Source organism: Nycticebus coucang, chromosome 1 (assembly GCF_027406575.1).
Source record: "Nycticebus coucang isolate mNycCou1 chromosome 1, mNycCou1.pri, whole genome shotgun sequence".
In the NCBI taxonomy this organism is placed as follows: domain Eukaryota; kingdom Metazoa; phylum Chordata; class Mammalia; order Primates; family Lorisidae; genus Nycticebus; species Nycticebus coucang.
Window position 1 is genome coordinate 104,942,300 of NC_069780.1, and position 23,867 is coordinate 104,966,166.

Below are 23,867 nucleotides of genomic sequence, written 5' to 3' on the forward strand. Positions count from 1 at the left end.
TCCCCAAACGTTGCCGCAATAACCTGACCACCACCCCCAAATGGCGCGGATTCGAGTAACGCAGAGAGGAAGGAAATCGCCACCGAGATGGCGCGTTAGAAAGCCGGTGGACAGGTCACAGCCGCGCCCTGTCCCGGCCCTGCTCCCCGCCACCCCCAGCCCCAAACTGCGCGAGGGCGCCTATTTTCTTGCCTCGGCTACCTACAAAACACTCCGAAAAGCATTATCTGCGTTATTTTTTTTTTAACCAGAAAAGAAAGCAGAGTGATACTGTACCTGGTTGGAGACTCTTCAATATTTGAGCCTTGAGGGAAAATATTTTAATAGTGAAACATCTGTTAAACACTTGCATTAACCTCTGGCTGATAAAAAGTTTCTTTAACCCTGCTTTCCCCTCCCCCCCCCCGTTCCCCAGTTTTAATTATCTTCTGGTTAGGAACAGGCAGCCAATCCTGGGAGGGGACCTCGCCAATTAGCAACGGGGACATCAAAAAGTTTTATTGCCGAGAGCGCGAGGCGCCGCCCCCGCCGCCCCGGGATTGGCGTGGGGAGCCTCTGACGACATATATTAACCCGAGCGGCCCTAAAGATGTTAGCTGTACATGGAGACCTTGCTGGGAAAATCCGCTGGCTTCCCACACGTCATCCAACCCAGGAGAACCGCCGCCTCCACCCGGGAGCGTCCTCAGCCACCGCGCAGACCCCTCCGAGAGCCCCAGCCGCCGCCTCTGAGCCCAAGGCGCACTCAGAGCCCCAGATCCTTGCCTCGAAGGAGAGGATCTGAGAAAATGGATGCGCTGAGACCTCTCTGAAAAACCTCCGAGAGAGCCGGCAAGGGGAGCGAGGACACGTTACTCGCAGCTAAAGTCACATTCAAGGACCCAAAAAGCAACAAGCAACATTTCATTAAAGCAATAAGCGCCCACGAACCCTGATCGGGCAGGTGGGGGAGGGGACGAAGAGGCGGGAAGGGGAGGGTCGCACCAGCGAGGTGGCTTAGCCGAGAGCAGCCGACTCCTCCGTCTCCCCGCAGAGCCCGGCCGGCTCCTCCAGCCGCGGCTCAGACTCAACCCTGGATTGCGGGTCGGCGCCAGCACCGCGGCCGGGCGCGGAGGCCCAAGAGCCCGCGACGCGGCCCGGCGGGAGCCCGGGCGCCTTTGCATGAGCACGAAAGGATCCCGCCTCCGCGCCGCAGCAGCCGGGCAAGCAGGATCCGGAGCGCCGGCAGTGGAGCGAGGCAGGAGCAGGCGAGGGCGGCGGCGGCGGCGGCGGCCAGGGGCGCACGGTGCCGGGACCAGCTTGCCGCGCCCCATGGGGAGCCGGTGGCCGGGGCGCTGCTGAGCCCGGCCCTGCCGGCCAGGCGGGGGGCCCGGGCTGCAGCGGCCCCCTGTGTGGCTGCCGGGCCCGCACAAGCGCCCGGGGGTTGGGGGGCGGGCGTTGGGGAAGGCCGCCGGGCGCCGGCGCTGGGGCCCCAGCCGAGGGCGCGGCGGGGCTGCGCGCGCGCTGGGGCGCGTGGAGGGGTGCGGAGGGCGAGATGAGTCTAGTTGGGGGCTTCCCCCACCACCCAGTGGTGCACCATGAGGGCTACCCCTTCGCCGCCGCCGCCGCAGCTGCCGCCGCCGCTGCAGCCAGTCGCTGCGGCCACGAGGAGAACCCCTACTTCCACGGCTGGCTCATCGGCCACCCCGAGATGTCGCCCCCCGACTACAGCATGGCCCTGTCCTACAGTCCGGAGTACGCCAGTGGCGCAGCGGGCCTGGACCCCTCCCATTATGGGGGGGTGCCGCCGGGCGCCGGGCCCCCGGGCCTGGGGGGCCCGCGGCCGGTGAAGCGCCGGGGCACCGCCAACCGCAAGGAGCGGCGCAGGACTCAGAGCATCAACAGCGCCTTCGCGGAACTGCGCGAGTGTATCCCCAACGTGCCCGCCGACACCAAGCTCTCCAAGATCAAGACCCTGCGCCTGGCCACCAGCTACATCGCCTACCTCATGGACCTGCTGGCCAAGGACGACCAGAACGGCGAAGCGGAGGCCTTCAAAGCTGAGATCAAGAAGACTGACGTGAAGGAGGAGAAGAGGAAGAAGGAGCTGGTCAGTACCCGGGCGGCGGGCGGCGGGCGGCGGGAGTGCGGTCTGCAAGGCACCAGCGCTGGGGCCTCTTTCCAACTGGGCTGAGAAAAGACAGCAAGCAGCATTCTTTGGCTGCGTACCCGCGCCAAGTTGTTTGCACCGGGTTGTAGTAGGTAGGGATGGTTTCCTAAAGAAGCGGAGAGGTGGGGGAGAGTGACCGCAGGCGAGAGTAGAGAGGGTCACTGGTATCTTCCCTGAGAGTGATCCCTGCCCCCAGACGCTCAGCAGCGCCGCCGCATCCCGCGTCCTGGGTCCTGTAGAGTCGTGTCCTAGCCTCCAATCCCACTCTGCTTTCACGTATTTCTAAAACGAGCCGCCCAGGAGCTCTGAGCTGGGATGATTTCCACTAAAAATCGCATCCCCTCCTCCCCTAGAAGGAGGCTGCCACTGATTCTGAGCCCTAAGAGAGTTTTGTGGCTGTTCTCGGCCAGGAAGATGTAAGGTAAACGTGAATTTAGGGCTTTTAACGTGGACTTGCAATTCCAATTTCTCTGGGGGTTGACGTTTAAAATGCGATTTCCCAGATGAGTAGACTCCATGGGTATTTTCTAGTTTTGTTTGAATGAGCATTCAAGACAAAATGAGCGTTTTAAGACAAAAAAATACAAGTCTGGTCACTGTTATTAGCAAAAACACGAAATGTGTCCTTCCTGGGTTCCTCCCAAGTGTCCGTCGGGCCGTGGTGTTCAGACCGGAGTTATTGCCATGATGCCTAGAAAATAATTCTGTCTAGTTTTTCTTCCTTGGGGACTTTTGGTTGTCGCATAATTGAGTGACCTCCCGCATAACCAGAGATTTCAGAGGCCTTGAAGGAGAGGCCCAGGCCCCGGGGCTGAGCCAGGAGTCAGGGGCCTCGTTTTTCCTGGAGTGTGGATCTGGGATTGCTATTGGGAACCCAGACTTAGCGCCGAACCCCTCTCCACGGCCCCTACATCTGGAGTCAGCGAAAAGGCCCCCAGCTCCTCCAGAAACGACTGGAAAACGGAGCAGTTGTTTATAAAGCTGTGGATTGTGTAGGAGCGCTTGGCCTCGTGGAGGCCTTGGCATAGCTGGGGCAGCACAGACTTCGTAGTTTTTATGCAAGGGTGGAGGGGTGCTGAGGTGCTGGGGTGCAAGAGCTGAGACCTGAGACCATCCTCCTCCCTTCCTCTTCCTCCCTTGCTCAGCCTCTCCTCTGGTCCGGGAAGCGCCGGGGTGGCATGGGACAAGGTACTACATATCCTCTTTGAATTTCTCTTCCCACTTTTCTACCCCTTACCTCCCCTCTGCCCAGAACGAAATCTTGAAAAGCACAGTAAGCAGCAGCGACAAGAAAACCAAAGGGCGGACGGGCTGGCCGCAGCACGTCTGGGCCCTGGAACTCAAGCAGTGAGGAGTAAGATGAGGCGGTGGCGGAGGAGAACGCGAGGGAGCCCGGGTCGCCGAGGCGCCAGACGCAGAGGCAGGACTCCAGCCAGCCCTCCTCGCTCCTGCGCTCTGCGGACTCCCTGCTTTTGGAACCATCCTGTTTATTTATGTGCAATTTCCTTCCCCTCTCTTTGACCCCCTCCTATGAAGCAGCGCTCCTCACTTCCCCCTCCAAAAATGGATATTTGAAGAAAAGCATTCCATATTTTAATAAGAAGAGGACAGTCCTGCGCGGTAAGGGACCGCATCGACTTGTAGCTTCTCTGTGTGAATGGTCCCTCCTGGCTGTGTAGACACCAGCGTTTTTCCCTTCCCACTTCCCTCAGCCCTTTCCGGATAAAGACAACGGACACTAGCGCGTTTGTGGAGTGTATCTTTAACACACGGCCTTTGGGTATAAATATTTCTGGGGATTATAAAGTTTTATTTCAAAGCAGAAGGCAGGGTCGCTAACATTTCTGCTGGGGTCTGTATCCAGTGCTGCCGTTTCATCTGTGGTCCTTCCCTGTTCCAAGATGTTTCCAACAGCTACTTGTTTTGTGCACTCCCGTCCTCTAAAACTAAATGGAATTAATTAATATTGAAGGTGTAAACGTTGTAAGTATTCAATAAACCACTGTGTTGTTGTTGTTTTTTTTTTTTTTTACAAAAGCCTAATCTTTTAATGGTCAATACCTCAAAACGTTTTGAAAACAAACGTGTTCTACTTGTTTTCATAATATTTAAAAATTTCCAGAAGTAAACTAAATTATCGTGATTGCCTCTAACTTTATTTTAAAGAGTCCGTGGTTGCAACCCATCAAGGTGACCTGTGGTCCCCATAGGGCCAGGAGGTGCTCTTAAAAATAAGTGTCCCTTGAGAAAGTCCTGCTAAGAGGCCTGAGCACTGTCCGAGCCGTTTCTCTGCCCCCGTCCCCCAGTTCTGAGAATGCTGAGAGATTCTGGACAAGAGAACCTCCAATTCAGAGAGTTTTCCTGAGTTTCACCAGTCGCCTTCTGGTGGGGGCTTCGGTTTTGTTTGAGGAGTGCATCTCTGAGGAGCAGCTGTGACCGAGGACCCCAGGTGCTGGAACTAGTCTGGGTGTTTGATTCAAAATATAGGGCTTTCATCCAAGAAACAAAAAAGGGGGGGAGAGAGCGAGGAGATTTCGCGTGGAATCTAGACGGGGGTTCTTATCTAAGCAGGCTGGGGCAGGGGAGCCGGCTTTGGTGCGGAGAGTCCCTGATTAGGTAACAAGGAATTTTACGTCAAGTAAGAAATCACAAACAAGACCACGGATATAAAGGGGGGTTAGGGGTGGATTAGATTTACAAGGAGTTGTGGGGAACCCAACATGGACTATACGGTGTCTGAGACTTTGGCCGCAGCCCAGCCGAGACAGCGACGCCCCAAGCCACCAGCCTCACGGTGACTTCTCCCCACTGGGGTTTTTGGTCTGCTGGAGTTCCCAGCTCAGCCCAGTACAAAGCACCCGAGGTCTCCCCGCCTCTTTCATCTGAGAGTTTGGTTCCAGCTTGAATATCCATTCGCTCTAGAAATCAGAGAAACCCAAGTGCCTGGGTGTGCAGGCTGGAACAAGAGAGGCAGCTTCAGGGCAGGGGGGTGGGAGAGAAAGGTGAAACGTATTAAATAGAGGTTTGTTCCATGCAACCCCTCAGAAATAAATCTGGTGTTGGAGAACCCTGCCTTGAGGGTTTCCATTTTGCAACCCACCGTCAGTCCGGGGCTGCGGGCACAGACACTCCTGCCCTATCCCCAGGATGTGCGGGCCTGGAGATGCTCACTAAGCCCCGGCCTCCTGCATTGCGCGGGTCCGGCCAGGCCTGGGCGAATTCACAAGGGCCGGGGGACAGACAAGAGGTGGTGGCTCTGCGGACTTCAGCCGGTGGCTGACAACAGGAGGGTGAGGGGTTAGAACAACTCGGCCAAAGCGATCTGAACTTTCTCCCCTCGGGTCAGCGGGCGCTGGACTCAGGGCTGAGTTTACAGACACTTGCCTTTGTTTATAGCACTGGGACCTGGGGGGAGGCGCGCCCTGATTTTTCTGTTGTTTTCTCAATCCCTGCGGGTTTGACCGCGTGGCTCCCTCCCCTCTGTCTCTGGCCTACAGCTGCCTTCTGCATCTTTATTTTGCTGCACTCAAGAGAAAGTCTTCAGGTCCTAGAGGTGGAAGGAAGGCGTCTACCAAAGCGTCGCAGTAAATGGTATTGGAGGAGGTGAGGTTTTTAAAAGAGGAACCAAGGAACCAGACATAAGTTCTTTTCACCATGCACAGAAGCTGGTGCTGCCTTGGGTCCTAGCCATCGGGCCTTAACTCGGGTTTGCTGGTTTTAACACTTTTTCTGGTTGCTGAAACACCACCAAGGGGGAAACCAAAAAAACCCTGGTGCGCCATGGCTGGAAGCAGCCTCCTAACACATGTGCTTTTTTAAACTCATGCTCCCCAAATCCACCCTCTTTGTTTGGTCTCACCAGGCGCTGTGGGCCTCCTGCCCTCATGCTGTTACTGGTGGTCTGCAGCAGGCACCAGGCCTGACACCCCATCTACCTGGCCATGTCAACCCACTGTAAGACCTCAACCAGCCAGACATGCAGCAGATGGGGCACCCCCACCAGTGCAAAGTCTATCCCCCTAATGGGATGAACACCCCTGTTGGCCAGACTTTTCAATCTACAAGACACCCCAGATTATGCGTCAGCCCAGTCACCCAGAATCCCAACCATCCAAGGATCTCAGCCACCCTACACCTCTGTCCTCTGGGTTGCCAAGTCTGGCCAACTTGAGGGCCTCGCTGAGCAGACATTTTTTCCTGGACTTCCCTGCGTTCCTCCCCTGAAGGCTTCTTTCTCTTTAAACTCCCCTTCTTCTTTGCTTAAAAAAAAAAAAAGTTTCTGCGTTCGGACTGGCTAAAAGGCCTGTTTTAATTGCTCGGATAATGTGGTTGCTGCCATTTTGTTAAGAGCAATCACTCCTGCAGGGAAATCACAAGCGTTCTAGACAGGCCGGAGCCGACAAAAATGTAGGATTTGACGTTAAAAGCTAAATGGGAAGCTGGAGCGGCAGAAGGTAAATTGATGGTACATCTGGCTGTCAGGGCTCGGCCCCAGACTGCCGCAGGGCCGGGATCCTGATAACCCTGGAGCACCGCAGGGCAAGGGCTCGGCCCCTCACTCTGTGTGTGTGTGTGTGTGTGTGTGTGTATAGAACCATTCTGAGGTTGGCAAAGAATTTGGGACACTGTAGAGTGGGGATCCTAATCCCAGCTACAATTTTCCAGGATTTTCACTCCTCCCTGGGGCAGTGACAACAGCCTTAAGGGCTTTTTTCATGTTGAGACACCAATATCATTGGGGGTCCTGCTTGCCTTCTAAATCCAGGTGCCACTCTGGGTATGGGGTGGGAATGGGGGACCCAGTGGGAAGCTCCAGCCTTGAGGTGGCTTAGTCAGTGGGCTTGGGTGTCTAGGAAAGGTGGACCTCTGGGCTTAGCTGCCCTACTCAGGTGTGTGGAGACCAGGAGGCCTGGTTGCTGCATCAGCCCCCCCTACCCTCCCCCACACACACAGCTCTGCGGAACTGCCAGTGTGCTCACTGATTCCCCCCTCCCCCTTACACGGATTGCCAGCACCTCCCGGACACTGCTGGCCCCTGCCATCTCAGCGCTGGCTAGGTGGCTAGGACAGAAGGAGTCTCCCACCTTGGCTGTGATTTGAAGGAGAGGGCAGAGTTGGTTGCATGCGGAGTTGGAAGGAAGGGGTGCAAGATGGAAATGTGCTCTAAGGTAAACCCACCGGCAGCAGCAGGAGACCTGCGGGCTAGTTCTAAGAGACTACAGCCGCGGCAGCGGAGAGAGAAGCTGGGCCAGTTGCAAGGGCCTGGGTGTGCCGGCAGGGGACAGTAAATGTGATCACGGATGCCACTAAAGGCCAGCCTGCGTTTGCCCTGCGGGACTGCAAAGCGCGGGAAACCTATTCCTGAAGCTGTAACCACACGCTGCTTGTGCGGCTGGAGCTTCTCTCCCCCATGGCCGCCTTGGGTTCTCCCCGCTGCGAGTCCCACCCACGGCTCCTGGATTCCGCAGAGGAACTGTCTGCTGGGTGCCAAGCAGAGACGGCTTGGACAGAGGTGTGTGGCGAGGGCGCGGTAGAGCGCTGGTTCCGGGCTTGGACACTGCTTGACATTCTCTCCGAAGGGTCCAGTTCCTGCTGTCAAGATCTCTGGGGCGAGGAGGGGGCGGCAGAAGGTCTCCCGGACGCTGGAATCCTGGCTGGTGAGAGGCCGTGGGTCCCTTGGAGAGAAAAATCCCGGGAGCCACCACTAGCCAGCCCAGGGCCCAGGCTGCAAGCTCCGCGGTGTGGGGCCTGTGTGTACCAGGGAGAGAGGAGAAGGTGGGCTGGGGGAGGAGGACAACATATATTTTAACTGCTTGAGAAAAGGGGGAGGGGGCGATCTGGGAGAGGAAGCCCATCCCATGTTTCCGGGACCGGACAGTCGTAAGTGCACAGCTTTAGCCCCCGGCCCGGGCGCAAGCAGCTGCGCCCAGGTCTGATGGACCCCTTCGGCAGGGCCTGTCTGGCTAACCCGGGTGCAGCGCCCTGGGTACCTGACTCACAGGCGCACAAAAGTTACAGACTCCTGTCCCGGTTCTCTGCTATCGCCAGGCTCACCCCCTACCACTCCCCCAAACGTGCCAACGCCCCCCCGCCCCCACTCACACATTCCCTGCAAATTCTCCCGGCATTCGGGCCGCTTTTGATGATCAGATGGTAGAGCCCTGATTACAAATTTATTCCCGGCCCGCTCTGTCCGTCTTTATCTCCGCTATTAGGGACATCTGGGAGTGATTAGTGGCGCGCCCGCGCCGGCGGTGCTGGCCTATCTTGCCGAGGCTGGGCCCGGGCCTCAATGACGTCAGGGCAGACGGCTCGGAGCCACCCCGGCCGCGCTGGGTGTAATCGGGCGGCCGCGCGGCCAAGTCCTCCCTGGGCCAGGCCGGCAGCTGGGACGCGCAGCCCGCCTGCGCGTGGGGACTTTATAAATCTGTATTTTTAGCTCAAAAGACTGTTTTGTGTTCCTTGTTTGCGGCGAGGAGGAGCCGGTTAACGTTTCCACTGCCTCCTCCCCACTCTGCATTCCAACTTGTGCCTGGAAAAGCCTCCCACTTCCCGGCCTGATTGGCGGCAGCTCTTTTGCTATCTCCGAACGCCCGGGACGCGGCTCGCCGTTCTCCTATCCAACAGCTGCGTCCCCAGCCCTTGGTGACAGTGCACGTCCAAGACCTGGGTTAGGGAGGAGCTGTGGGACTCGCTCTCAGGCAGCTGTTAGCCCCACCCGCCCTTCACTGCCACCTGATAGTCCCCCTCAGGCCAAAATCAAGGGAGTTCCTGCCTGGTGGGGAGACCTGTACTGTCCCTCTGGCTGCCTCCCTTTGCACTTGCTATTAAAGCCAGGCAGTGGACCCTCTTCAGCCCCGCTTCCCCCGCACCCCTACCCCAGGAAGTTGTTCTTGGCACAAACACCGATATCTTGTAAGGGCCAGGATGGCTGGTGACGGCTTTGTCCCCCACTAAGTCCCCGAGTTCAGAGCAGAAGCTACGTGTATTTGTGTAATTCATGGAGGGGCAGATGGACTCCCCAGACCTCTGACCTTGGCGCCCTGCAGGCTGGCCTGCTCTTTCTTGACATAAGGGGTGCTGGTATGAGTCCAACATCTGAATTTCCCACTCCCCAAGAACTGGATAAAATAAAAAATTCAGCCCCTATTTCACCCCCACTTTCACAAAAAAAATGTGATTCAGCAGGTGAGGAGCTAGGCAGACTGCAGCCTGCAAATTTCAACCCCCTGCCCCCAGGGTTCCAGAACCACTGCCTGAGGGCCACCCAGTCTATCCACCCAGGTGAGTAGTGGGGGCTGCAAACAAAGGCAGCTTTATCACTGTTGGGAGAGGAATGGGGAGAGGCCTCTATTATTTAAAGTATGTACAGGTAGAGAATTGGTCATATCCTAGATCAGCCCTGCAACTCGATTTAATTGGATAGCCCAAGGATTCAGAGCAAACCCAAAGATGGTCTTTGTTTCTGCATTGGTTACAATTGATTGAACTGAGTGTTCAATCAGAAGCTACCATGAATTTAACTAGGGAGAAAAGAAGGTAGCCCATGCTGTGAGTGGAGAGACAGGAAGATCTATTTTGGAAATGAAGAGTAAACAAAAAATAAACAGAGACTACAGTGAAGGGGAAAAAATCCCAAAAGTTCACTCCAACTCAATTCTTTGGTGCAACCCTACATAACAAACCCAAAATGTCTTCATGTAATCTAGAATGAAAAAGAAATATTTCTTCCTAAGTCAAGGAAACGTCACATTGGAAGCTTGGTCCCCCCCTCCAAGGAAAAATGAAAGAATTGTTCCTCAGGTTGGGACGACTTACAGGGATGGAAGCGCTTTAGCAATTGTGTCCTTCCTTAATGAGTGGAGGACCTTGGCCTACCCAGCTTCTACAGGGCAGAGGAATAAACAATGTCTGTACAAAGTACAGTTCTCCAGGGTATAGGTAAGTGAATTCTCCATGGTCTGCCTTAATGGTGGAGTCCACTCAGACAACTGGTTTTCTGAATCACTCCAACCACTTAACAACAAACAACAACAACAATCTATATCACCTTTGTCTGTAATACTTTCCTGCTCAGAGTAGAAATGAACTTCTTTTTTATTAATATTTTTTATAAATGAACTTCTACTTTAATTAAATGTGATCGATAAAAAATGGCCACAGGTCCAGCCAGAGAGAAGCAGGCTTGCAGGCCATGTAGCCTTGCAGGTGAAGCATCAAAGGGTACTTGACAACCCCCTCCCCCAACTAACAAACCAATTGTCTTCTCAAATAGTATTTTTTAAATGTTTTTTTTTTTCAAATAGTATTTTTAATGTACAACCTATCAAGGACAAACAGACCCAGCCAATGGATGCCTCCATATGACCGTGAGGGGGTGTCTGAAAATACGATTCCTTGTTGTAGCACCAAATTATTTTCAGTCCATTGATGACCAAGAACTAAAGAGGGAGACCTTCAGATTCTTCTGCAGAAGCAGCTTTCATGGTGCTCCTGCCAGCTGAGACCATGCACTTGGGGGCTCAGGGAATGTTGAACCTTCATTAAGTACTTGGCCTAGAGAAGAGGGAAAGAAAGAAAGAAAGAAAGAAAGAAAGAAAGAAAGAAAGAAAGGAAGGAAGGAAGGAAGGAAGGAAGGAAGGAAGGAAGGAAGGAAGGAAGGAAGGAAGGAAGGAAGGAAGGAAGGAAGGAAGGAAGGAAAGAAAAGAAGGGAAAGAAGGAAGGAGGAAAGAAAGAAAGGGAAAGAAAGAGAAAGGGAGGGAGAGAGAAAAAAAAAGACAATCCTAAATGGAGTTGGCAGTAAATCCCTCCTTTGTAAAAAGAAGGAAATCATTGTCCACTGCCATCAACCACAGTCGCCTTTAGCTGACATTTTTTGTCTTTGGGATAAGGCAGAAACATAGGAAAAGGAAAATGCGTTCCTTTTGGGTTTGAAGGAAAAAAACCTGAAAATGCACCCAAAGTTTCCTAACCATTCCTCGGTGAGGAAGGAAAGGGTGTGCGGCTTCCACTGGGGGAGAACGTGGCAGGCAGGCATCTGGACCAAGTCCTTGCTTTGCAAACCTGGTTTCCATATTCTGGCTCAGTAATCACCCAAAGCCATAACTGTCTCTGAAATTATTCATTAAAGTCATTTTCAAGGATTCTCACAGGATGACTCTTTTACGTTTATTATCTTCCAAGAGCAATGACATCAGCCTCTGTCTCTTTTCCGTTTTTAATTGCTGTGCCGGGAGAGGGGCAGTGGCCGCACGCGGAAGGAGGGCGCGGGCGGGGGTGGAGGGTGGGCAGCGGCCGCTCTGCTCCCGGCACGGTCAGCTGAGCTCAGGCCGCAGACGTCCTTTGATTAAGGAGGGTATTTCGGGGAGTGCAGACTGTGCCCTACGTGCTGTCAGCAGTGACAGATCCCAGATGGGGCCGCTACTGTATGGCAGATTGAGTTTCTCAGCAGAAAACTCACCCTCCCTCCTAAACGTCTTCAAAAACCTTCTCCAGATACTCCGGGTCTCTTCGTGTGAAACTGCAAAAGTCCAACCCCGATGCTGATGTGTAGTGCGAGGGTGGACTTCAGGGTCTCTCTCTCTCTCTCCCCACCCTTTCTCTCCCCTGCCTCCTTCTCTGAGCGTCTTCGACCCGGCAAGGCTATCCCGCTGCTAAGAGCACAGAGGCGGCGCACTTGGGGGTACCTGTTCATCCCGCTCACAGCGCCCGGGCGATAGCGACGGAATCAGCACACCGAGAGGCCCCAGAGGCAATCCGGTGGGTAGAGCGCGGCGGATGGGATACGTGGGCCGGGGTAGAAGGTAAGGACCACACGCTTCAGTGCAAAGACACCGAGAAGCTGAGCGTGGGGGGTGCACACAAAGGTGGGGTCCCCACCCAGGCCCTGCCGCCACCCGCCCTTCTCTCCTCTGCCATGGAGTTTTGTGCTGCCAGACAGACGCTTCCGAAAGGCAGAGCAGAGCCTGAGGAGGGGTGCGGGGCTCCGGGGTTAACTGCTGGGTTTGGGAAACCGGGTGAAGGTGAGCCCCAGGGTTCACGATGAGGACTGAGGGAGCTCGGGGCAGCCCAAGCCTGGAGGCTGGACTTGGGCTGGTGGAGACCACATTTCTACCCACTTGGAGATTTCCAGTCTGAGCCTCACCTTCTTGGACACATTTTGTGTGGCAGAAACACTCGACTCGTTTTAAACTTTTCTTTAAAGATAAACTTCCTAAATAAATGCCCCCAGGGCCCCTGCCCATCCAGAGGCCCTGGAGACAGATGCCTTTTCTCCCGCAGTCTTGCACTCCAGATGCCAAGTCCTGCAGGAGCGTGGGGCGGGGGCAGCAGTGGCTGGGAGGGAGGGGTGAGGGCCAAGAGGAAGGTGCAGGGGGGCTCCGATTGGAATTCCAGGTGGATTTCTAGGCCCCACTATTCCTGCCCCAGGGTTCTCTAAACTATGGAACTTGGCCTGTTCTCCTGGGCACAAAATGAGAGACCAGAAGAAGAGAAACCTAGAGAGGAAAGGTTATATTTTGTTTTAACTTAAAGGTTGAGTGTTTCCTTTTATTCTTGAAAATGCAAGCGCAGCTTCTTCCACTCTCCCCCCACCCCTCCTCAGGGCAGGGCAGGAGGAGCGACTCTAGGGGAGAGACAGCAGTAAAAGACTGCAGACAGACGTGAGGCCCACGGTCCAGGAGGTGGTCCTGCCCTGGAGGGGACCTTCTAGCCTTTCTACCTCCAGGGTGGTGGGCCAGGCTGGGGCCCACACTGCAGCGACCTCGCTCATTTTGCCTTCTCTTTGTGCCCTGATCTGTGTCTCTTGTGGCCATCTGGACCAATCTCTGATCAAATCAATGCCACAGTTTGGATATTTTCAAAATGACCCCTACTCAGAATCAGTTATTGCAAAGAAAAGAGGTGAGACCACTAGGCCTTACTTTGTATTAACAACTGGTTCACGCAAATATCCCGGGCAGGTTTGTGGAATCAGTTGGAAGAGTGTACTGTACACAGTTGCTTGCAACCCTGGGACACAGCCTGATTTGAGGGTAACTGGTGAACCCCTTATTACAGCCCTGGGGGTGGGGAAGAAATCTAGCCGTTTTCTCCACCATTCCCCACCTCCCTTGGTTATGCCATGAAAGTGCAAAACTATTCTCTAGAAAAGCAGAACGCACAATGAACTTCAAAACTCCCGCTCACCTCTCTAGAAGGCAGCTTTTATTTTCACTGCCCACACTGGATGAAAGTGGTTTATTTTGACTTGTTTTTTTCTTATACCCACATGCCTTGTAAAAGGTTCCTGTGCACGGGCACGGCCCCCCTCTGGTGACCGCAGGGCTCTGCTTCCAGACTGCAGTGCGGGCCACTTGGTTTTTAAGTCTTTGCCTGCAGCCGAGGTGTAATTGTGACCCCGCCCGAGCCGAGAGCCTCCCGCGGGGACGGTTGGCCAGGTCTGCGCTGGAGCTGGGACCTCCCAAGTGGCGGCCTGGGCACCGGGAGCCGCGTGGCCCTCTCCTGCCCTGCTTCCTCCTCCTCTCCCTCCCCTGCACATTTAACCCTTTCTCCAGCGCCAGGGCGCACAGCAGTTGTTTCTCTCTACGTCTCTGGCTTCCTCTGTCCCTTTTTCCTTTCTTGCACCTTACTACCCCTCACTGATTCTCCAATACCTCCACATGGAGGTCTCAAACCCGGAGAAGCCAAGTGGAGCTTTGTGGGAATGTGGAGGAAAAGAACCGGGAGCCTCTGGCCCCCTGGAACCCGGCGCGCTTCTGCGTAACGTCAGCGCGCCGGGTAATTTACCTTCCCCGGCGTCTGTCAATATGACTAATTTCCATTGGGGTCAAAAAGCCTTTCCCTGGCAGTCCATCTTGGAGCGCTCTCTTACGCCGTAGACTGGGCTGGTTGTTTTGTTTCCAGCCCTAGAAATAAATACTCCTGGGGCGTCCCGGCCCTGGCAGCCGGAGAGGCGTATAGGAACAGGCACCGTGTCAATTAAAGGTAGTTTTCCTTAAACTAACAACTGGGATCGGGTGTCAACGACGGCGACCCGCTTGCCTTTTAATACATACTCCCTCTCTTGTCCTAGATGCTAATGCTTTCTTTCAGAATCAAACAAGAGGAAAATACTTACTGCTCAGTTCTTCTCTGTCGTTATGGAGTCATTTCCGCTGCGTTTCAGGCTATGCCTGTCTCTCGCTAATATAGCCGAGAGAGATAGCAGTAAATCTAGGTAGTGTTTCACAATAATTTTAAAACTACTTCCAGGTTCTAAGTGTGAATCAGTGCTACACGTTCGCGGGGTGCCACAGAGGCGACTAATGACTAAAACCCTAATGGGTGCTGGCTGGTAACGTAACTCACTTCGGGGAAGGCACAGACAGAAGTCGACAGTGGCTAGCGAGACAGGACCGGCCCCTGTCTGCAAAGTCCTGGCCTTTCTGAAGAAGAGCATTCACCGCTGAGGGCAGCGCTGGGTGTTGGAGGTGGTGAATCTCTCCAAGTTGCCAAATAACTTCCATTTCACTCCCGCCCAGGCTCAGGTGCTGAGGCCTGAACTAATAGCTTTCTGAGTTAAAATTTTCCTTCCTTCCTTCCTTCTTTCCTCTATCATCTTTTCTTTTCTCTCTCTCTCTCTTTCTTTCTTTCTCTCTCTTCCTTCCTTCCTTTCTTTTCTTTCTTTATTTCCCTCCCTTTGCCTTTCTCTCCCTTTCTCCATTCCACTTTCTTTCTTTTCTTTTCTTCCTTCTTTCTTAGCTAAACGACAGACTTTATTGAAAGATAAAAGAGGAGATAAGCTAAAGAGGGGGAACAGAACCTCTGGCCACGGAGTGGGATCCCAAGTGGAAAGCCCCTCTGAGTTAAATTTTCAACAAACTCTCCTGAAATATCACCTCTCTCCCATGTCTCCACCCCCACCCTCTGGCTTCACCTCCTGCAGCCTTTAGGTAAGTGAACCCCTGGACTTGGGGCAGTTAGGAGCTTTTGTGGAAACTACTGGAAACCTAAGAACTAAGAGAGCAAAGCAGAAGCAGTAGGAAGCTTCGCAGAGGGTAGCCTGAACTCGCTGTTCCTGGCCTCTGCCCCCACAGGTGGGTGGTGCAGGTGGGTGGCATATACTGCCACATCCAGACCCAAAAGCTTGCTGTGACTGTGCCCGTCCCCCCCACACCCCCTAGCTCTTTCCTTCTCTCATCTGTTCCTGCATTTATGACCTAATGAAAGTATATCCTTTAGGGAAAAGACTGTCTATAAAACTTGAAATATGAAGAACCTATTTGGATATTCCTACTCCAGGCCCCGTCTTAAAGGTTTTTTTTTTTTTTTGTTTGTTTTTTTTAGCACAAACACCTTTACTCCCTCTTGCTGCTTCCATGATCATCTTGTTATTTTCACTAAACCCGAGAGTTGGTTCTAAGTGAGCTCAGCTCATTTCCTGTGGAAGCAAAAAAGTCTCCAGCCTTGAAGATAGATCTTTATTTGGGGGAAAGCATTCTTTGGTGGTGGGGGGGGTAGTTTTACTTTCTATCCCTTATCATCTTTGAAAAATCCTGGCACCATATGTTCCAACGTCTGCAAACAGCTGGGGAAACCAAGGGCTCTTTCAACTCCCTTTCATTTCCTTCCTGCTCCACCACTTCCCCCAGTGGCCTCCTTTGGGGTCTCACAAACATGGTCCCACTCTTAACTTCTGGTCACACCACAGTCATTCCCACTTTCCACCATAAATGAATACCCCTCGGAAATCCTATGGTTTACCACCTGCTTTTGTGGGAAAAGGCAATCTGAGTTTGCGTTTCCTGTGAGGGTCGATTTATTAACACAAACTGATAGAGCAGAAATTATTCCCCACATGGTTTACTATAGATCCTGCCTCCCAACGAGACAGTTGTAGTCCCTTTCATTTTACAATTTGATCTTCTCCTTAAGAGTGGCTTAAGTTGTTTACTAGATAGGACTCTGCAACAGGAAAAGCTTCAGAAATACATAAACAATTAGAGTGAGCTGAAGAGCAACGTTCTTTGGGAGGGTGAATTTGTTTATTTGCATATTTCTTGAAAAGCACAGCAGTTGCAACTTAAACAATTCCCCGGCCATTTAAAGACCTTATGCAAAGGCTGGGTTGATTGTTGAACTTCCTGCCTAATTGATCCCTTTCATTAGTGATTTTATATCACTAATGGGTGTTTTACTCTCCTTTCTTTTTCTTTTCTTCTTATTTTTTGTTTTAATTCAGGTTTAAAATATTAAGTTTCCAGAGTAGAATTTGCCTAATAAGAACTTTTACACCTGGTTAAAGCCTTGGGAAAGGGACACACTATCCTGCCTACCCTGAGAAGCTTAAGAGGGTATATATGGAGGAAGCTGCTCTGACAGCCCTCCATCTCCAGGGAAGGGTCTGATCTTCAGAATGTACATGTGAAAACTCTCTCCAGTTATCACTAACATCTCAGCCATCCTCTCAATTTTTGTTAACAAAAATTGTCCATTTTCAAACATCTATCCAAAAATGTCAATCCTTCTTTTCCACTGTATTATAGTTTAGCCTTTTCTCTTGGAAGAGAGGGCTAAGTCGGTGTCCCCAGTGGCATAACCAGGGGAGCAAATGGTTTTATTTTATTTTATTTTTTTATATATATTTTTTGTAGAGACAGTCTCACTTATCACCCTCCATAGAGTGCTGTGGCATCACACAGCTCACAGCAACCTCCAACTCCTGGGCTTAGGTGATTCTCTTGCCTCAGCCTCCTGAGTAGGGACTGCCACATCGTCCAGCTATTTTTTTGTTGCAGTTTGGCCAGGGCTGGGTTTGAACCCGCCACCCTCGGTATATGGGGCCAGCTCCCTACTCACTTAGCCACAGGTGCTGCCCGAGCAAATGGTTTCAAAAGAGCAAATCTCCCCCTTTGGAAAGATGGAGCAGGTGGGGAGCTGTGCGCAAATCACTTCACTAAAACTTCCAGGGGTCTTTCTTCTCACCTAAAGTTTTGTACTTTTGTTGGGAAAGAATTATTAAATTATTATTCTCTAGTCAGATTCCCAATTCATAAGCCATTGAGCAAAACAGAATATTTACTATAAGTTTTTCAACCCCACATTTTCAGCACATAACATCTGGATCCTCCTCCCCAATATGTGATATTAGGTGTGAGTATATTTAGCATCTAGAATCTCGTAAATGTCCGAATCAGATTAATTTTTAATGCACAGGAAGTACAGGATGAACATACATTTCCTGTGTAATTTAAAATAGTTTAACATATTAAATTGCACACAAACTTTATGTCCATATATTCTCATAGCTTAAAAGTATGCAAAATGTACATGTGAAAACTCTCTCCAGTTATCATTAACATCTCAGCCATCTTCTCAAAGCTTCATAATGATCAGAAAAGCAAATGGGATTATAATCTCTCTGCTTCTGGAAAGATGCAGATTTCTCCAGGTGTACATGTTCTTCTGACCAGCACCCGGGGGAGAGGAAAGACCCCTGGAAGTTTTGAAGAGGTTTATCCAAATACAATCTGGTTAAAGTATGGGATGCCACCTGTCTGTAATTTAAAATGTCTAGGAAAGAGAAGACAGGGGCATGTGCAGAACAAATGATCCCTAAGGCTCCATATTAGATCATTTTCTTCTGAGAGACTGGGGCCAAAGAATTAGAAATAAGGGAGAAGAAAAGTCAGCAAAGCAAGTAGACAGAGCAAGGTTCTCGATCCTATCTAAAATCATGGCAGTGTGGCTCCTCCTCATATTTTGATGTCTCCCCTCTAATTTAAATTGAAAGGACTAAGCTGTACATAATGAATAATTATTCTCCTACCATAAGAGTGGTTCACTACTTCCTAGCCTGTAGATCTTTTGTAAGGGTTATAGATGGAGTGGGGAGGGATTGGGAAATACACATTATAAAGCAGATCAATTCTGCAGTGTAATAAGTGTGTGTGTATTTGCTAGACATTAGGTATTTTGTCATTTATAATTCAGCAAGAGATGAAGATAAGGCCAAAGGAAGATAAGGCTTTCAGTGCACAGCGTGTAATGCCACCATTTACAACAGTGTGGCCTTCAGAGGGGCAGGGGTCCTGCTCCCCAAGTTTAATCTAGACAGTGACTGATTCTGACTATCCCCACTCTAGCAGTTAGATATGAGTAGAGAAGAAGCCACCTTTTGTAGTAAAAGTGTCATGCCTAGTGTCCCTTGCCAGGAATGGGGGCAGTTCTGCACTCTGAAACATTCTGTGGCTTCTGGTACCTGGCCAGAATCACAGTTAAGTTGGCTCAAGTTTAAGCTCCTTCTCACCACTCCTTCCCTTATCCTTGTAAATGATGCTGGAAGCATTTTCAGCTTCTGGATGGCCCATAGCCATAGCCAAGTGTGCACGCACAGAGAGCTGGTAAGTATCCACATCTTCCACTAATCCCCCCAAATTTCTCTTCTGTCACTGTGGGCCTCTCCTCAACCCTGTCTTATATCACTAATAGTTGCAGTAATAACAACAAAGGCCCTGTTGCTGATTCTCACTTCCGCCTTTAAATACATTTTTGCCCATCCCTCCCTGGGTGCCCCTCATCACCAGGTTTCAGCCATAGTTACTAAGGTTGAGCCACTCTCCAAAGACAGTTAGCCTTCAGATCACCACTGTATGGGACCGATGCCTTGGCAGGACCAAAGGGCATCATCTGCTGGGTAAAAAGGACTCCCAGCTCTCTGCTCCCAGCAGCGTTGTTCATCAGACTGAAAACCAAAGCTCACATAACTGTAATGAACATGTGCATATGTTGGCCAGCCTCTTGGCCAATTTTATGGGGTTTCACTGTTAGTGCTTACACTGGCAAGGTCAGACCGTCTGATGCTACTGCTCTGGTGAGAACAAAGGTCCTCATGAATCATGTGACCATGATGGACCTGGGCAGTGTCTATGATCAGGAAACCTACCCCAAATGCCTTCCACCCTGAGAATCTCTTCCTGCTTCTAATTGGAGAAGACACCTACATAAAAGTTTAAAATGTCATCCGCAGACCCAGGTAGGCACAGGTGGCTCACACCTGTCATCCCAACACTCTGGGAAGCTGAGGCAAGTGGATCCTAAGCAAGATCCCATCTCTATTAAAAATAGAAAAACTAGCTGGGCGGCGCCTGTGACTCAAGGAGTAGGGCGCCGGTCCCATATGCCCGAGGTGGTGGGTTCAAACCCAGCCCCGGCCAAAAAAAAAAAAAAAAAGAAAAGAAAAAAAAATAGAAAAACTAGCCAGGTGTGGTGGTGGGTGCCTATAGTCCCAGATACAGGGGAGGCTGAGGCAGGAGTATCTCTTGAACCCAAGAGTTTGAGGTTGCTGTGAGCTATGAGTGAGGGCAACTGAGTGAGACTCTGTCTCAAAAAAAAATTAATAAAAAAGTCTTCCTCATCCTCCTCTTGGCACAGAACATTGCTGAAACATATAAACACACACGTATGTCCATGTGTATATAAATACTCATTCAGGAATACAGAAGAAAAGTTGTCTTGAACGTGTTGAATTTAAGAGTGAAATGGGCCTTCCAAGTTATCTCTTCTCACTGATTCCTTACAGAGGAGAAGGCTTGGGTCTAAAGATGCTGTTGGTACCTGGGAGGGAGGGAGAGGAAGGCAGAGGACTGACAGTCTGAGGTGGGTACTTGAGCAGGACTGTTTCCACCCCTTCCTGAAGTTCTCCCTTCACTCCAAAGCAAGCATTAGAGCTGGATGTTTCCACACTATAGAGAATGTCCGGCTTGTTATTTCTTCTAAGACAGTCCAAGACAATAGGTTTCTCTCTCCTGGGGAGAGGGAATGGTGTTTCCAAAAGGGAAGCAGCTCTCATTAAGAGTGCTGGTGGATCTGATGACAACTCCATCCTGTGCTTTACACAGAGCCTGGAGATTGCTGGGTGGCAGAGGAGGGATAGGGCGTAACCAGGACGCCAGGTTGCCAGGATGCTGGGTACCGGTTCCAGGAGGGAGGGCGCTGCTCCAGGACTTAGAGATGCTGTAGCTTGGCCCAGGGGACTAGCCAGGGTTCACGGGGAATCGCGGAGGGAGGGAAGGAAAGACGAGGCTGGTAAATGGAGAAGCGTGCAGGGGAGAGAGTGCCAAGGCAAAAAGGGCCTCCTGAACCCCTGGAGGACGATATAGCCCCTCTGCAGAGCGACCGGATTCCACCTGCCGCCTGAGCCGCTTAACGGTGCCGCGGTGTGTGATAGGGACCCGCCAAGGCGTCTCCGCGTTTTGCAAGAATTCACACACATGTTGCTCTGGGCGTCCGTGGGGTCAAGGCTGCGGGTACCCTGGCAGGATAGAGCAACCTCGAAAGCCATCGGTTGTCTTTCCTTAGGCCTTAGAAACGGAACAGGACAAAAATTAAAACCGACCAAGGAAACCTAACAGCAGGTCCCACAACCTCAGCGCTCAGGCTGGGAAGAAATCCGAATACTCGGAGCCAGATCCAGGATTGCACCCCGGGGACGGCGTTTTAACGCAAATGTAAAATATGCTCGTAATAATCACTTGTAGGCCCCGACGCGTCATTAGGGTCTCTGTTAATTATAGAGCATGAGAGGAGCATTACCAGCTAATTAAATCCAATCCTGTTTGTAATTCTCTCTCTCCTGCTGCCGACTTTCAAGGACGAGATTGCTTTTTCCGTGTGCCGGCATATGAATTTTTAAAACACAAGTGGATGAAAGTGAGAGTAGCAGACAGAGGGAGGGAGAGAAAAGAGGGGAGAGAAAGGAGGAAAGAGACGCCACGCCTCCCGGAGTCAGGGGGCATCTGGATGACCCGGGCGGCCTCAACTTCCCTTCAACGCGCGCTCTGAGCTTGGCAATGAAAGAAGCCCTTTCCTCTCCTTCCAGAACGTTCCACTCCCTCTGTCCTCCCAGCGGAGTCTCCCCCAGCTCAGGGGTCTCCCGGTCTCCGGGGGCTGGGTGTCGGTGGCGCGGAGCCGGCCGTGCATCCTGAGTTCCGTGCGCCCCGGCAGCGCGTGCCTCGGAGCCGGCCCCGGAGGACGGAAGGGCGCGGGAGGAAGTGAGCTCACCGGGGAGGAAGAACCTCAGCGGGGCCGGGGCCTAGGCGGCTTTGCCCTAGTGCGGTGGCTGCGGGCACCCGCTGCGTCTGGACCTTGGCTCTGTGCCCTTGGAGCTCGCAGACCAAGGAGCGTCAAGCTGAACTCGAGAGTCAAAGACGGAGGAAGCACCAGGGATTTACCCGGTGGACGCTGCCTCGGTATCCCGCTTCCCATCCTCCTTCCTTGGGAGGTTTTGCAGCTGACCTTTCCCTGCATGCGCAACGTCCCTGCTCTTTTCCCATGCCCCTCGCCAAAGCAGGTCCTAGAGCTTTGACGATTCCAATTTCCTTATTTGCTTGAGAAAAATAGTGTGACCGAGGCCATCAATTCTTCAGTGCTCCTTGGCGATTGGGAAGTGCCATGGGCTCTGTTTCTAAACCTAGTACCACCTGCAACCATGCAGGGCCAGCTGCACCGCCACCTGGCTGTTGCGATGCAGTCAGCTTAAGGAAATGGCCTACACAGAGGGAGGGCAGCTGAGGCCATCTCTCCAGCTCAGGCCCTGCAAGCTGCAATGTGGGAGCGCGGGACCGGCGTTTCCAAAATGACCCTGCCTCCGCCCAGCGAGCGCAGGCGGGGCACCTATGCCATGTGGGAGGCATCCCTACGTTTGCGCCCCGGCCAGGGGGAGCTTCTCCCCGCGTCCGCAGCCAGAACACCCAGCGGTCACTTGGTGGTCATGGGGCCCTTCGCGTCTGGAATGAGGCTGCCAGGGCCAGAAGAGGGCCAGGGCGGACAGGCGGGGCATTAGGGCTTGTAACTCCCCCTGCACAGGGCAGGCAGATCGAGCCCACTAGTCCCTTTTCGTGTGACGGTGGCCCTGCCCTCACTTGAGGAGAAATCTCTAGGGCACCAGCCTAGCGCAGGGGCGGGAGACGACCTGTGGTCTGGCTCCATCCGAGTTGGGTCTGTAGCTTGGGGGTCCTGCAAACCAGAAGCTTCTGAGGCCCAGAATGGGGGGAAATCCAAACTCTTGAGTGTGTGTTGGTGGGAAGATTATTGTCAGACGCCTGGGAAGGGGCATCTGCAGGGCGTGGCCATGAGTCTGCTCTCACCTGGAGTTGACTGGAGAAATTTCCATCCATCTAGGATCTAGTTATTGCACACACTCTCCCACATCCATGTCCTGAAGAAGCAGCCACCTACCTCCCATACAATTAGTAAAATATATATATATATATATATTTTTTTGTGACAGTCTCACACTGTCACCCTGGGTAGAGTGCCATGGTGTCATCATAGCTCACAGCAACCTCAAACTCCTGGGCTCAAGTGATCCTCCTGCCTCAGCATCCCAAGTAGCTGTGACTACAGGCACCCACCACCATCCCTGGCTAGTTTTTCTATTTTTAGTAGAGATGGGGTCTCAATCTTACTCAGGCTGGTTTCCAACCCCTAAGATCAAACAATCCACCTGCCTTGGCCTCCCAGAGTGCTGGGATTACAGACATGAGCCCCTGCCTAAAATCTTATTCTCAACCTGGCTTCCCCATGATCTCTTTCCTAACTTTTGGACTTGGAATCCTGCTTTGTGCATTTAGACATTTGGAGGGGACGTTCTAGGAAGCTGTCTTGCATCAACTTCCAGCAGCCTGGAGGAGGAAGTAAGCAGGGCTTTCTTCAGTTTTTTTCCCCTGGCTGCCAGCTGGGCCCCCACACTTCTCCCCTCCCCCCTTCCCTCTGCAGCTCAGGCCAGTAGCTGTGTCTCCTGGAGCCACTGGCGGGGCAGCAGAGATTCTGACCCTCCCTGGTCAGCCAGCAGGGGAGCCTTGGACCCTACTTTGGAAACTCTCCATTTCCCCCACAGTATTTCACACTCATATTGCTTTTCACACCCTGTTAGGCCATAATGGCACTGAACCTGCTAAATACTTCCATGCACGAAGCCAGCTCCCCCAGCACAGCTCCAGATCAGCTGCTTTCTGGTGATAAAAGAAAAGATTGCTCTCTCATCCTGAGGTTAGGGGCTTCTTTCCTCTCTGTGCTCTTCCTATGATTGGTCTCCAGAGGCTAGCAAAGTAGTATTGGTGCTTGGGGGCCTCTGGTTGGGAGAGCTCTGGTGTGCAGGTGGAGGGGGCCAGTGGTGGGGCAGGAAAGAGCTTGCAGACAGCCTGGGTTTTGGTAGTAGTGTGAAGTCACACTGGTGATTCTTAAAAGAACAGGGCCATGCTCCAAGCCTGTACAATGAATGGGGTCTGGGCTTCTTAATTAGCACCAGCTCATGGCATCAGACCACCAAGGGATTCTGAGCACCAGGTCCTCAACTCCCTCCTCTGGCCACGGTCCTATGCAGCAGCTCACAGCTCTGAGAGCTCCAGGAAGGCTCAAGAAACCTGAGGGAGTGAGAAGGGGGAGCTCTGAGTCCCTCTTGGTGAATGTGATGAAGGCTTCAGCCCAGAGGGGAAGCCACAGTCCCCAGTATCCTGGAGTCACTTGCTCTTTGCCTACCAAATGAACTGGGGCCACTCACTACCCAACCCATACTGGCAGTGGGATTCTCAGCCCCCTCAGACAGGCTCAGAAGGGTATACTGGACACTTGCCTTTGCAGTGTCCAGAAAGGCACCCCAGAAACCCAGCAAATCTACCAACTTAACAGAACTGAGTCTGGTGGCCTTGGGGCTTCAATCTGGAAGTCAAAAGAAGCT

At 52.3% G+C, this 23,867-nt stretch overlaps 1 protein-coding gene across 1 annotated transcript; it reads left to right on the top strand.

The window, feature by feature from the left end:
* Window positions 1-1,513: 1,513 nt before the first annotated feature.
* Window positions 1,514-4,292, top strand: HAND2 (heart and neural crest derivatives expressed 2). Its single transcript, XM_053585440.1, has 2 exons — window positions 1,514-2,089; window positions 3,402-4,292. The coding sequence occupies exons 1-2, from the start codon at window positions 1,535-1,537 to the stop codon at window positions 3,498-3,500; spliced, it is 654 nt and encodes a 217-aa protein (XP_053441415.1). The 5' UTR covers window positions 1,514-1,534; the 3' UTR covers window positions 3,501-4,292.
* The last annotated feature ends 19,575 nt before the right edge of the window (window positions 4,293-23,867 follow it).

Excerpts from the sequence above, each read along its gene's own strand:
- HAND2 (XM_053585440.1), top strand. The coding sequence starts at position 1,535 with ATGAGTCTAGTTGGGGGCTTCCCCCACCACCCAGTGGTGCACCATGAG. Across the intron at positions 2,090-3,401 it reads AGAAGAGGAAGAAGGAGCTG|AACGAAATCTTGAAAAGCAC; the intron begins GTCAGTACCCGG and ends CCCTCTGCCCAG.